The sequence below is a fragment of the Caretta caretta genome, chromosome 16 (assembly GCF_965140235.1).
Source record: "Caretta caretta isolate rCarCar2 chromosome 16, rCarCar1.hap1, whole genome shotgun sequence".
Classification (NCBI taxonomy): Eukaryota; Metazoa; Chordata; order Testudines; family Cheloniidae; genus Caretta; species Caretta caretta.
The window spans coordinates 7083986-7097748 of NC_134221.1; the positions used below are offsets into that span (position 1 = coordinate 7083986).

The following is a 13763-nucleotide window of genomic DNA, read 5'->3' on the forward strand; positions in this document are numbered from 1 at the left end:
TTTATCCTGAATCTTTCACCAGTGCTAAAGTCTCTCACTGAGGCCAGGTCTGCATTAGAGGCTTCTGTGGGCATAGTTGTGTTGGTCTGGGTTGTGATGAGTTGTGCTCGCTGACCAGCATAGCTGTGCAGGCAGTAGCCCCTAGTGTATATGCACTTTTCTCTATAGCCAGTTTCCCTCGAGTATGGTTTTACTATAAGGGTACAAAGCCCAGCTCTGCTGATGTGGCTGGGATAATATACTAGTTCCTGTACTAGTAAAGTGACGTGGTCTTACTTTCACCTGCTCTCAGAATTCCAAAGGGGAAATCCAATACATCAGCCACACGAAGGGGAGGAATTTGGACTTTCAGGAAATGAGTCAGACTTGTGTTAGGACTTGACGATGGCAAACTGGATGAAGGAATATTGGCTGGTAAATTACTCACCATCAGCTTTGTCCTTGCTCCCAGGCTAATATTCGAGAATCCCTCTCTTCGTACTTTCCCAGCTTTGGATAGTATTAAACTGGATGTAACCTCTCAAGTCCTCTGCCTGGGAGAGAAGGTAGTGGGGCATTAGGCCACGCAGCAGGCGTTACTAATGATCTCTCTGCATCCTGTTATCAATCACTGTAGAGCATTTCACCTCTAGGTCACCAGTTCATATGCTGCCCCAGGTCAGCAGTCGGCAGAAAATCCAGGCCAGCTATAATAACTGCTGCTTGATGACTTCAGTGAAATGAGCTGGTTTTTGGTGGATGGGTGAGCACATCAGAGTTAGGACGCTTGTCATTGTGAAGCCAATGACTGAATGAAAACTGAGGCCTAGTCTACACTACAGGGTTAGGTCGACGTAAGGCATCTTATGTTGACCATATTATGTCCGTATCTACACTACAGCCTTGCTCCTGCTGATATAAGTACCCTACTACACCGACATAATAACTCCACCTCCACGAGAGGTTTAGGGCTTTTGGCAGGGTAGTTAGGACGACGCCGTGTCTGTGTAGACACTGCCTCCCTTACACGGGCTATTGGCTATCAATTTCACAGCTCTGCTCTGCACCTGGGCCTCATAATTGGAGCTGTGAAATTGCCAAGAAAGGCTGGTGCGCTCCCTACTATGAAATTGAGCCTGGCTGGCCACCAGGCTCTCAGCTGGAACTCTTGCCCTCCAGCTCAGGGTGACAGCCCCAGTTTCACAGCATGGAGCCTATCAGCCTTTCTTGTCAATTTCACAGCTTCTGCTGTGAGACCCACTGCTGCTCTCAGCTTGAGGCAGCCGTGAAATTGACAAGAAAAGCTGTTAGGCTCTGTGCTGTAGATCGCGCGCCAGGCTCACAGGTCAGGCTGTCACCAAGGGGTGGGTGGGTGGCTCCAGATGCGAGTCTGGCTGCCGCCCGGGTTCTCAGCACCTCACTCCCTGTGGAGCTAGCCAGCTGGAGCCTGGCTGCCAGGAGCTGAGAGCCTGGGTGGGAGCTGGGCTTCCAGTGGGGAGCTCCACGTTGAGCTGAGAGCCTGGGTGGCAGCCGCCCACACTGCCCCTGTTAAGCCAGTGCAAGCACTCCTGGTGAGGACGCGCACCACCGATAGAAGGAGGGTCGTGTGGACTTGAAAAACTGCAGTAATTACTGCGGTGGCTGTATGTCAACTTAACTCAACTTACATTTGTAGTGTAGACATGCCCTGAGATGCATTAGAGGATGTGGGTCCTTCCAGAACAGGGGTCAGGCCCATAGGCTATCATACTATCTGTAACATGCTCTTTGTACCTGCTCTGCCTCTTCTGCAATAGAAGCCCTCCCTTTCTATGCTGATGTTTTTCTCCCCAGTCGTAAATTCACTTTAGCTAAGTGTGTGGGGTTTATTTTAAAATTTTCCCGACAATGTCCCTGCTCCTAGCCATAGCCCTGAGCTGTATTCTCTATTTCTTTGTGTTAAAAAGCAAGGAAGGGAACTTTACCTGGCTCAAAGCCTCAGGTAGTGACTTCTACAATTACAGCTGACAACACTGCATTGTGTGTGACACAGTTCTGCTGCAGCACCACAGAGCCTACAAGGAAGAAGCAAAGCATGTGTCAGAAGAAACAGGAGAACCTTTCTCCCACAAGATTCCCAACTGAGAGATGCATGTGGGCAAGAGAGAAGATCTGAATAGTGCAGACACTTGCAACTCATCTGTTTTGGCAGAGCAATTCTGGTCAAGTGCACAGTGGCAGTTGCATGCTAGAGCATTTGCATGGCAGTGAAGGGTGCAATTGAATAGTGTTGCTTGAGCCAGCTCTGGAACTGCTAGATAAGACTAAGGACATTTTAGTTTGACTGTCAGGAGAAACTCCATGGCAAGATGAGGTGGGCTGTGAAAGTCTCCTCTGGAAACATTTATGATTGGACAGGACAGAGCACAAGAAACTGCTGTAGGGTACAATTCCACACTGGTTTCCAGGGATTGCACCAGAGGAACGAATAGAATTTATAGCAATTAGAAATGGAAAAGTTCCAAGTGGAATTATCCATAGAACATGTATAAAGATCTTGCAGAAAGCACGAGTTTCGTAGCAGGAACAAGGAAGGGCAATGCCTTATTTCTTCTGCCTTTCTCTTCTCCCATCGTCTGGCCGAGTTTGGGGAAGGGAGAGAAAATTGTTCATGCTTTCATTTCTTTGCTGATCCTTGTTAAACTAATGTTTTATATCCAGGATTGTCCTCACTGAGGCTGCTAAAATCTTCTATCTAGTCAGGCTTCCCAAGAGAGAACCAGTAGCATTGCTCCAGTTAAATGCTTTCTGTCTGTTTAGTATTGAGGTATGTGTCTCCAGATAGTAGGTTCAGGGAGTTCCTTACCCACTGGAGTTACAGTAATTCAAATCTTACAAGACCTAATTCAGTTTTCACATTATTCTGTGGGATTGACATTAAAAGTCGCTATTTGCCAACAGCTACCATGCAGCAGTAACTGAGATGCCTTAGTTACTTCTCTATTGTAATTACAGGAAAACAAAGCTAATAGCGTATTTCTTTTTAATTAATTCTTTGTGTTGGTCCTGGCAAACTCTTGCCTCCATTCTTCTGTGATCTAGTTGACAATTCTCAATGTTTTCAGTCCATCCATCCATCCATCCAGATGAAGATACGTTTGACTGTAGCCCAGTGCAAGGTCATACATTTAGGGACAAAGAATATAGGACATATTTACCAGATGGGAGACTGTATTCTGGAAAACAATGATTCTTCAAAGGATTTACGAGCCAAGGTAGATAACCAACTGATACAAGCTTTCAGTGTGATGCTGTGGCTAATAGGGTTTACATGATCCTTGGATGTATAAATGGGGAATATTGAGCAGACATATATGGCATTGCTGAGACTAATATTGGAAGACTTATATTCTGGTATTCACAATTTAGAAAGGATGTAGAAAAATTGGAAAGGGCCACCCACAAGAATGATTTGAGGTTTTGAAAACTTGAGCTTCTTACATTTAATTTAATTTATCCATGTAACAGAGATAACATGAAGAGGTGACTTGATCATGCGCTGTGCGTATCTACACCAGGAAAAAATTTCTGGTGCTGGAGGGTTGTTTAATCGAGCAGAGAAAGACACAACCTCTAATTCTTCTTCGAATGCTTGTTCACGTCCATTCCACATTAGGTGTGCGCGCGTTGCGTGCACGAGCGTCGAAAACTTTTTCCCTTAGCGGCTCCCTGTGGTGCCCCCCGAGTGGCACCATTGCGCCGTTCGTATATACCCCTGCCGCCCAACCCCCTCCAGTTCCTTCTTATCGTCTGTGCGGTGTTGGAACAACCTCTCTCTCTTGTGCGAGAGCAGTCCCTTAGCCTTTCTCTTATAGATAGCTGTTATCAGTTAGTTCGCATACACTTTGTTGTGGGCACTTAAGTGATTAGGTGCTTGGAGGCTTCCAGCACCCACCCCGGGCTGCAGGGCATGCCCCAGGCCCACAGGTTTAAGGCTTGTGCCACGTGCCACAAGCCTATGCCAATTAGTGACCCCCACGGCTCATGTCTACGTTTTGCCTGGGGGAAGAACATCAGACTGAGCTGTGCAAGATTTGCAAGGCGTTCAAGCCAAGAACAAAGAAAGAAAGAGACTTTCATTTAAAGCCGTTGTTGATGGAAGCCACATTACAGCCACCGGGCCCGAAGCGCCCAACACCGGCTCCGGCTTCCTCGGTGCGTAGTGCTCCGGAGCCGTCAGGAGACCCGGGACGGCTAAACACTGAAAATTGTTGGCCCTACAGCGCCAGACTAGGCCCTGGCTCCGCTCGTGCTCCCTGGTGCAGCCCATGGCGCAGCCAAAAGGAATGCGTGGACATTCCCCGCATAGGAGGCCGGCGCCTTCCAAGGCCCCGAGCGCCGATAAGAGTGGAAAGGCCGCTGTACCGGCACCGGCGGTTCCAGCACCCCAAGTCCCACCGAGCCCAGGCCTAAGTGAGCTCAGTGCGGACAATGGGGTCGGGGACTTAATGGATCAGCCCTCCACACCTGGCACCTTTGAGGTGGCAAAGGACCTCATTGAGCTGTCGGCGACGAGCCCCCTCCTGTACAGGGAGAATCCTCCGGCACCCATGCCACGGGTGTCATCGAGGGGTAAGCTGGCAGGGGTGTGCCGTTCGAGAACACTGTCCTGGCACCACCCCCGGAGTTGGTCCCGGTCGAGCTCCGCGTCTGCCGACTCCCAGTTACCCGCAGCTCAGAAGGAAGTCTCGGTGGTTCCGGGAGTGGATTGGAGCAAGGAAGTTACGGATGAGGCATGATCCCCGGCACCAATTAGAGACCGGCACCGGGAGAAGTCGAGACAGCCCTCGCCGGAGGACTCCCGCAGGCGCCGGTCCCAGTCCCGAGAATGCCAGGGCCGGTCCAGATCCCGGTCCTGTGGATATCGCTACTGGTCTCGCTCCCGTTCCGTTAGGAGCCGCTTGTCGACCTCACGCTGGCACAGATCGTTGGCACCGCCGTGGCCTTCGCGATCGGCGTCGCCGCAGTCTGGCGCCAACTCCGGCCATTACAGTCACACACGCCGTGCTCCGGACAGCAAGGACCCTCAGACGGGGTGGCACCCCCAATGGGGGGCACCAGGTCATTGGCCCTTCTGGACTCCTTCGGCCTATCAACAGTGCCAAGGGGCCCCGTCCAGGGCGAGTTATTCGGTGCGGTGGTCCTGGTCCCCGCACCGACTCCCGATGGCGCAGGAAGCCACAGTATCCAGACCTCCAGCATCCCCCCAGGGTAACCGGAGAGACAAGCACCGAGTCCGATGCCATCCCGAGGTCTCCCACCCCAGCCTGAGCCAGAGGCCCCTTCCGTGGGAGAAGGGGAGCAGGAGGACCAGCTGCTAACCTCCTCGTCATGCCCGGATGAGGCGGTGGCGGGAACAGCGGTGTCCGGCCCTCCACCCATAGACCGCAGAGCCCACCAGGAGCTACTGCATAGGGTTGCCCGAAACTTGGGGCTGCAGGCCGAGGAGACGGTTGAGCAGGAGGACCCCATGGTGGACATTTTGAGCCCCGAAGGTCCATCTAGAATAGCGCTCCCGCTCATTAAGACCATCCAATCGAATTATAGGACTATACGGCAGACCCCGGCCTCCAGTGCTCCAAAGGCCAAGGGTGTGGAGTGCAAGTACTTCGCCACGTCAAAGGGCTACGAATTCCTATTTTGCACCCAAGTCCGTGCTCCTTGGTGGTCTCGGCAGTGAATGAAAGGGAGCGCCATGGTCAGCAGGCCCTGGCACCTAAGGCCAAGGAGGTAAAACCCCTGGACCTTTTTGGCAGAAAGGTGTACTCGTCGGGGGGCCTTCAGTTGAGGATTGCGAATCAGCAGGCCATCCTCAACAGGCATAATTTTAACTCCTGGGCAGCGGTGCGGAAGTTTCACTCCCAACAGGAGTTTACGGCCCTAGTGGACGAGGGCAAGACAGTGGCTAAGACCTCTCTCCAGGCCTCCCTGGATTCAGCAGATGCGGCAGCCAGAACAGTTGCATCGGGGGTGGTCATGAGGCGCTCGGCGTGGCTGCAGGAGTCAGGCCTGCCGCCTGAGGTCCAGAGCACACTCCCCTTTGAAGGGTCCGGGCTCTTTTCGGACCAGACAGACACAAGGCTGCATTGCCTCAAGGACTCAAGGGCTACACTTAAGTCGCTGGGTATGCACACCCCGGTGATGCAGAGGAAGCCCTTTAAGCCGCAGCCTCCCCCTCAGCGACAGTACCAGCCTCGTCATAGGCATGAGCCTTCCTGTAGGCGAGGCAGGGATAACAGGCGACAGCGCAATAATAACAATAATAATGTACCGGGCCAGAACCGAGGTCCCGCACAAGTCCCAGCTGGGCACTAAACCAGGCTTTTGAAGGTGCGCTCGAGGACAGCGTACCAGACCAGTCACCGGATCCGTCCCCTTGTTTCCTGAACCCCCTGGCCCGTTTCTCCCGTGCATGGTCCAGCATTACTTCGGATCGTTGGGTCTTACGCACGTTACAGAACAGGTACTCGCTGCAATTCTCTTCGCTCCCTCCTTCCCACCCCCCCTTCCCCGTCCCTCTTCAGGGACCCCTCTCACGAGTATCTCCTAGAGAAGGCGGTTCGCTCGCTGGCGGGGGCAGTAGAGGCGGTGCCGCACAGCCTAAGGGGGAAAGGTTTCTACTCCCGGTACTTCCTCATCCCCAAGGCCAAAGGGGGACCTCAGGACTCAGGGCTTGTGGTCCGGAGCAGAGCAGTTGCTCCATGTCAATGTGAAGGAGCTCAGGGCGGTTCGTCCAGCCTGCCAGACCTTTCACGCCACTCTGAGTGGTCACAGTGTGACAGTTCTGACAGACAACACTACTGCCATGTTTTATATAAACAAGCAGGGCGGGGCCCGTTCCTCACCGCTCTGTCGTGAGGCTCTCCTCCTCTGGGACTTTTGTATAGCCCACGCCGTTCTCCTCGAGGCGTCATATCTCCCAGGGGTGCGAAATGAACTGGTGGACTACCTCAGCAGGTTCTATCGCATGCACGAGTGGATGCTCAGAGCGGACGTCGTGCTTTCACTCTTCCGCAGGTGGGGGTTTCCCCGGGTAGACTTATTTGCCACCAGGGACAACGCCCAGTGCCCGTGGTTCTGCTCATTCCAGGGCCACAGCCCGGGCTCAGTCGCAGCCGCGTTTGCAATCCTGTGGGGAGGGGGCTTGATGTATGCGTTTCCCCCGCTCCCCTTAGTACACAAGGTCCTGCTCAAGGTACGCAGGGACAGGGCGGTGGTGGTCCTCATCGCCCTGGCATGGCCCCGCCAGCACTGGTACACAACGCTCCTAGAGCTGTCAGTGGAGGCCCCGGTAGTCCTGCCCCTACACCGGGACTCATCACGCAGGACGGTGGGTGGATTCTCCACCCCGACCTGCAGTCACTACACCTGACGGCGTGGAAGCTCTGTGGCTAAACGCCTTGGAGAGCCAGTGCTCCCTTCCTGTGCAGCAGATTCTGCTTTTCAATAGGAAACCCTCCACCAGGGCTACCTATATGGCCAAGTGGAAAATGTTCTCCTGTTGGTGCGAGCCCCGAAAGGTGCAGCCGTGCCAGGCCCCGGTGCAAGCCATTCTCGAGTGTCTTCTGCACCTCAAGCGGTAGGGGCTGGCCCTGTCCTCACTCATAGTGCACCTGGCGGCCATCTCCGCCTTCCATCCGGGGTTTTCGGAGGGCTCGGTGTTTTCCCACCCAATGGTGGGACAGTTCCTTAAAGGATTGGAGAGGATGTTTCTGTACTCATGCTCCCCAGTCCCTCCTTGGAACCTTAACTTGGTCCTCTCTAAACTCATGGGACCCCCTTTCAAGCCCCTTGCTACCTGCTCCCTCCTCCACCTTTCCTGGAAGGTGGCATTTCTGGTGGCCATTACCTCAGCCAGAAGGATGTCTGAGCTGAGGGCTCTCACCTCTGAGCCACCATATACAGTGTTTCACAAGGATAAGGTGCAGCTCCGACCGCACCCCAAGTTCCTCCCTAAAGTGGTCTCGCAATTCCATTTGGGCCAGGACATTTGTCTGCCGGTGTTTTTTCCAAAACCCCATACGGACCCGAGTCACCGCAGCCTACACACCCTGGATGTCCGTCGAGCGCTGGCGTTCTATTTGGAGCGCACCAAACCCTTTCGTAAATCTGCGCAGCTGTTCGTGGCCGTAGCCTAGAGGATGAAAGGCCTCCCGATGTCGGCACAGCAGATCTCGTCTTTGAATAACAACCTACATCCGGGCATGCTATGAGCTCACAGGTGTTCCGGCCCCGGCGGTCATGGCCCACTCAACCAGGGCGCAAGCGACTTCCACTGCTTTCCTGGCACAGGTCCTGATCCAGGAGGTCTGCAGAGCAGCCACCTGGTCCTCGGTGCACACCTGGTCCTCCAATCGGTTGTTCCGTGACTCCTACCCTCCTCCAGAGGTAAGCTTGTGATTCACCTAATGTTGTATGGATGTGAACAAGCACTCAAAGAGGAAAAAACGGTTACTTACCTTCTCGTAACTGTTGTTCTTCGAGATGTGTTGTTCACGTCCATTCCACCACCCACCCTCCTATCTCTCTGTTGGAGTCGCCAGCAAATAGGAACCGGAGGGTGTCGGGCAGCAGGGGTATACACGCACGGCGCAATGGCGCCCCTCGGAGGGTCCCACTGGCCCACTGGGAGCCGCTGAGGGGAAAAGTTTCCGACGCTCGGGCATGCAACGTGCGCACACCTAATGTGGAATGGACGTGAACATCACATCTCAAAGAACAACAGTTACGAGAAGGTAAGTAACTGTTTTTTTTCTGAACAGTGAAGGTCATGAACCACTGGAACAACTTACCAAGGAATGTGGTGGCTTCTCCATTGCTCGGAGTCTCTAAATCAAGACTCACTAGTTTTCGAAAAGATGTGTTGTGCTCAACCAGCAGTTTTGGGCTTGATGCTGGAAATTAGGGGAAATTCGGTGGCCTGTTTCATGCAGGTCAGACTTGATCTTAATGACCCCTTTTGGCCTTGAAATCTGTGACCAGTTTCTCATTTCCTGCCAGCAGTGCTCCCTTGGCAGAGCTGTGATTAGAGGAATCCATCATTTCTCCCTTTTTTCTCAAGGTCATGTTACTTGAAAGCAGCATCTGAGAATGGGTCCCTGATCCTAGGCTGATGGGGGCTTAAAAAAGTCTTCCTTGTCTGGCTTCCTTTTTCTGTTTGGGCGTTTTAGCTCTTGGTCCAGAGCTCCTGTACCAGAAGCCTCCCTCTCCCAAATGGAGCAGCATCAAAACATTGTCATCCCAAAGCTTGTGATCTTATAACAGTGCTTTAGGATTTCTGTAGAACCGTTCGCCAAAGAACCTTGGGCTTCACAATCTACTTCCCCCCTGAGGCCCATTTGGTATCTAACCCCCTTGTCGGCTGGGTTAGCAGGGGCACAGAGAAGTTTGAATGGGCCAATATTGAGCAGACCAAGGCCAGCGTAAAATGCTACCGCATCAAAATGGTCACATTCTACGCCCACTCTGTGCTGGTGTAATTGAGGGCCCAAGGAGCAAGGCAACAGGGAATTACGCCCTAGGAATCCTGGAGCTCAGTCTCTGCTGTAGCTACTAGACAAGCTTTATCCAAGCCTTTGGTTTGCATCTCCATGTCATGAAAAACAATGAAACTCCTTCTTTTCCCCCTCCGTGTTGTTGTTTACTGCCTTTATTAGATAGCACCGAGGGGCCTCAATTGTGGACCGGAACCTCATCGTGCTAGACGCTGTAAAACCACAGAACAATCTTCTTCCAGTGTTGCACGCAGTGCTGTAAACCATAGTAGACTGCTTCTCTGGAAGACTGTGTTGCCTCTGCCCATCCACCCTCCCACATGCGGACCTCGTTACAGATGTGTGTCGGGGAGCAGGCAGAGCTGTTGCATTAACTCCTCTCTTCCAGGGGTGACCAAAGGCCTGTGTAAATAGCATCTGCTGCTTTCCATTATTTACACATGCTTTGGATCAGTCTTTCCCCGCTAGATGCCTTCAAAGGGAGCCGTACTCAATGAGTGGAGGCGCAGTGGGCTGTTAGAGTGCTGCAGGGATTAGGCAAAGAAATGTTCTGTGGAGGAAATTGGTGAGGGAGGGGAAAGCAGTCGGATAAATGACTGGGTCTGTTTGCTTCTGCTTTGAATGTAGACATCCCTCTTCAAACGGGAGGCGGGGAGAGAGAGAGAGAGTGTGTGTGTGTGTGGGCACGCGCACGCCCGTGCGCTTTTTCCTTTTGAACGTAACTCGCAACCTTTGACCCGGATGCAGAGGCTCATTTTAATCTCTGTTTTCCAGCATGCAAGTAAAGACCCCAAAGAAGCGAGAGACACCAGAGATCAAAAAGAATCCAAGGAGGAAGGCAACAAAAACGTCTTGGAGTTTGGCAAACCCCCACCGTTGCCCCCTTTCCCAGGCTTTCATCAGTCACTACCTCAGAACCAGAGCTATGTGGCCACCACAAAATCACAGACAGGTAAAAAGGACAGAGCCAAATAATAATAATAAAAAAATCCCCTTTTATTGTGTTTGGGTCGAGACACTGTCAGGCTGCGGGGGGCTAAAAGTTGCTCTGCTGTGGCCATGTCTCCACTGTCTTTTGCCCCTAGAGTTCCCCTCTGTTGCTCGCCCCAGCGGAAGTGCCAATGTGGATCAGACCCGGGCAGTTGCCGTTGTATTAACCACTGTGTTGCCGTGACCTGCTGTGAGGTGTGTTTGTTAAAACGCCAGCAGCTTGCCTTCGCTAGCACGAGTGGAACAACAGTGATGGGGAATTTTTGGTGTGGGGGGGAGAGGGAGGCTAGCATAGACGCCTCCTGTACCTTTGGGCCCTACCTACATTACAAATACGTATTTAATCAAGAATATGAGCAAATATCACTTATTCTGGGCAATGTAGGCAGAAAAAACTATTGTGTGTTAAAATCATGTTAGAGAACCATGGTTTTTCCCTAGTTCGCTATGGAGTGGGAGATCCATGCCCCTTTATGTGCCAGCCCCTTTAAGAGAAACACAAGAGCTTGAGCAGACTAAATGAGATCCTACAAGCAGTGTATCCTGTTGGAGGCGATTTTCCTCCAGTGCAAGCATTGCAGAAGCCAGCAGTAGAGCTGTCGTCCCAGGACCCGTTTGGAACCCCAGCGTAAGGAGCGCGTTGGGGGCAGGAATGTACAACACTAGAGATTCTGGGCAGGGCTGCAGCCCATAAGGTGTCTGAGTTATTCTGGAGGCCTCCCCAGTCACCGGGGGAATCCCAGTATCGGGAGAACATAAAGGTTCCTTAAAGCTGCTTCGGCGCCTCTTCCCAGAGCTACAAGTTCTGTGCTGTGCTCCTTAGAGGTACAGCACTGAATCTCACCACCTAGGCTGAGACATGGGTCTTACGTAGTTGCACCATATGTTTTTATGTCTTCACTTGGGGAGAATAAACCATGTTGTAACATGACTTGGCCACAGTCAGTTGATTTTGAGGGGGAAGGTGGGGCCTAAAAAGACTAAATTAAACCAAGCTGGAAAAAAATATTTGATAGTAGCCTGCTTAGAGCCAGAATATGCTCTGTTACTCCCAGTATTAAACTCGGTTGACTCGGTTGATTTCAGTAGGGTTACTCCCCATTTACACCATTGTTTGAGAGCAGGATCTGGCCCAGAGTGTTTATCTAGTTGCCTTATCAGTTTTACATTTAGGGTGAAGATTTTCGGGTGCTCCCAAGTCACTTTTGGGGCACATGTCCCATTGACTTTTTGCAACGACTTGTGCTTCTACATCACTTTGATGCTTTTGAAAATCCCATCCTCCTTCTTCTTTTACAGCTGTCGGTTTGTACTACTTGTGGATTTGCGGAACTTACAGTAGTTATAGGGATATGTCACAGCACAAGTCAGCTTGAAATTTCAAGGCCTAATCCCAACGAACCAAAGCTCCTTGAGCATCTAAGATCGATAATTAGAAAGCACTCCTTCCACACCCCAAATTCCCATCGACTCCTCTTGGAGTTTGAACTGAGGAAGACTGGCAGGACTTGTAAGGCTGTCTGCCTCCCACAGACCATGTGCTAGCCTGCAGCCTTTGGATAGCTCAGGGCCTAGGCCTGCAGTCTTTGTTGAAGCTGTCTCCCCGTCCATGGGAGTTCTCTGTAACTAACACAGTTTCTGAGTCCTCACTGGGAGGACATCAGCTCTGCTGGCAGTAGTGTTTATGGAGGGATGCAATAGAAGCAGCCAGGTGGAGTTTTAGAAGGGTCGAGAGATCAAGAGTTTGAGAATGGAGTGGGTGAGTGAAAATCCCAGTGTAAACTAGTTTCTTGAGCCTCGGTGTTCAGATATTGGCCGTTTGTTGTAGCTTTGGTGTTCTGCTTCACTAAGTATGTAGAGGGCATGGCACCTGTGCCTTCCATCACAATCCCCCACCTTCCCTTGGGTGCTGAAGGCAGTCATGGGCAGACATTTCATTTACTCACACTCTTGGGTGAAGCTGTTTACAATAGACAAATTTGTAGCCCTTCAGTTGTCACAAGGGATATTGCTACACCGAAGGCTTTGTTTGGAATTGCTATAGCTGTTAATATACAATTTCATAGGATTCTGTTGGTAGTTTACTACTGGTTTCTGCTTATTATGAAGTGTAGCTTTGTAGTAACAATAACTTGTATTAACACATCTCTTTTAAAGAGAAGCCTCTTTAACATCCTTTAAGTGAAACTTTTAAAGTAAGATCAGATGCAAGGGAATGTTCTAAAGGAACTGAGACTTCACAACAAGAGAGCAATAAGGTTGACTCCTGGGATAGCCCTTCCCTGGGCTTACATTATTCTTCAAGAGCCGGAACCAAATATGCATGTGACATGTATTCTCCCAAGACAACATCAGGCATTGAGGTGTGATCTATGATTTGTCTGGAGGGCTAGAGGGAGGCTAACAAAATTAAGGGTTGAATAGAGGAGTTTAAGGAAGAGAACTGAAACTTTGGCGCAAGGTTTAAAGTGAAGTTAAATAACCACCATCTCCGTATTCAATATCTCTGCTCCCTGTGTGTTCTTAAGTTATTCTTCATCACTTTGCTGGTTAAAACATATGTTATTACTCCTGTAGGCTCTGTGAGCAAGCTGGATGCTATTCTGCCTCCTGCATCATCAGCAAAACAGCCTGCTAAGTTCTGTGAGGGAGAATCTGTATTGCAGGTGGTGATGTAAGGAGCAGAAAGAATTGGGGGTGGGGCAGGGGAATTTCAGAACATAGGCTGAGCTTGTGGCTTTGACGGAAACACATGTGTGCTGCACACAGACTTTTTTGGTTGACTTGTAAGTGGAGCAGTGGGTTCCAGAAGCCTTTATGTTTTTGCTCTGTGTTGCTTCTCTGCCCGTAACCTCATTTTTTAAGCACTTGAATGACATCTCTTCTGCTTTCCACTCTTTCTCCTTCCCATCCTGAATCTGCTTTGTGTTTTATTCCCCCCTCCAGCTGCTGCAGTATCTCGGAAGAAAAAGCGGAGAATGGGAACCTATAGCCTGGTTCCCAAGAAAAAGACCAAAGTGTTAAAACAGAGAACGATGATTGAGATGTTTAAGAGCATAACTCATTCCACTGCTGGTGCCAAGGTAAGGGCTGAGCCAGACCTACTACGTACATGCTTGGTGGGGGAATAAAGTGCTTGACGCTTTCATCCATGTGTATTTTGCACTGGGAGACCAACCCCACGTGCAGGCTTGCAAATACGGCAGCTCATTGTAGATCTGTAATTCATTCCCTAAAACTGTATTCTCACTGTAACAATTT

The 13763-nt window shown here is 51.0% G+C and overlaps 1 protein-coding gene across 12 annotated transcripts in view; it reads left to right on the forward strand.

The window, feature by feature from the left end:
- Window positions 1–13763, forward strand: part of EHMT1 (euchromatic histone lysine methyltransferase 1) — a 169873-nt gene that overhangs the window by 100782 nt on the left and 55328 nt on the right. For all 12 annotated transcript variants that reach the window (XM_075120510.1, XM_075120509.1, XM_048822534.2 and 9 more), the window contains 2 exons: window positions 10287–10464; window positions 13449–13585. In XM_075120510.1, coding sequence (XP_074976611.1) covers window positions 10287–10464; window positions 13449–13585 — 315 coding nt within the window. The remainder of the gene's footprint in view (window positions 1–10286; window positions 10465–13448; window positions 13586–13763) is intronic.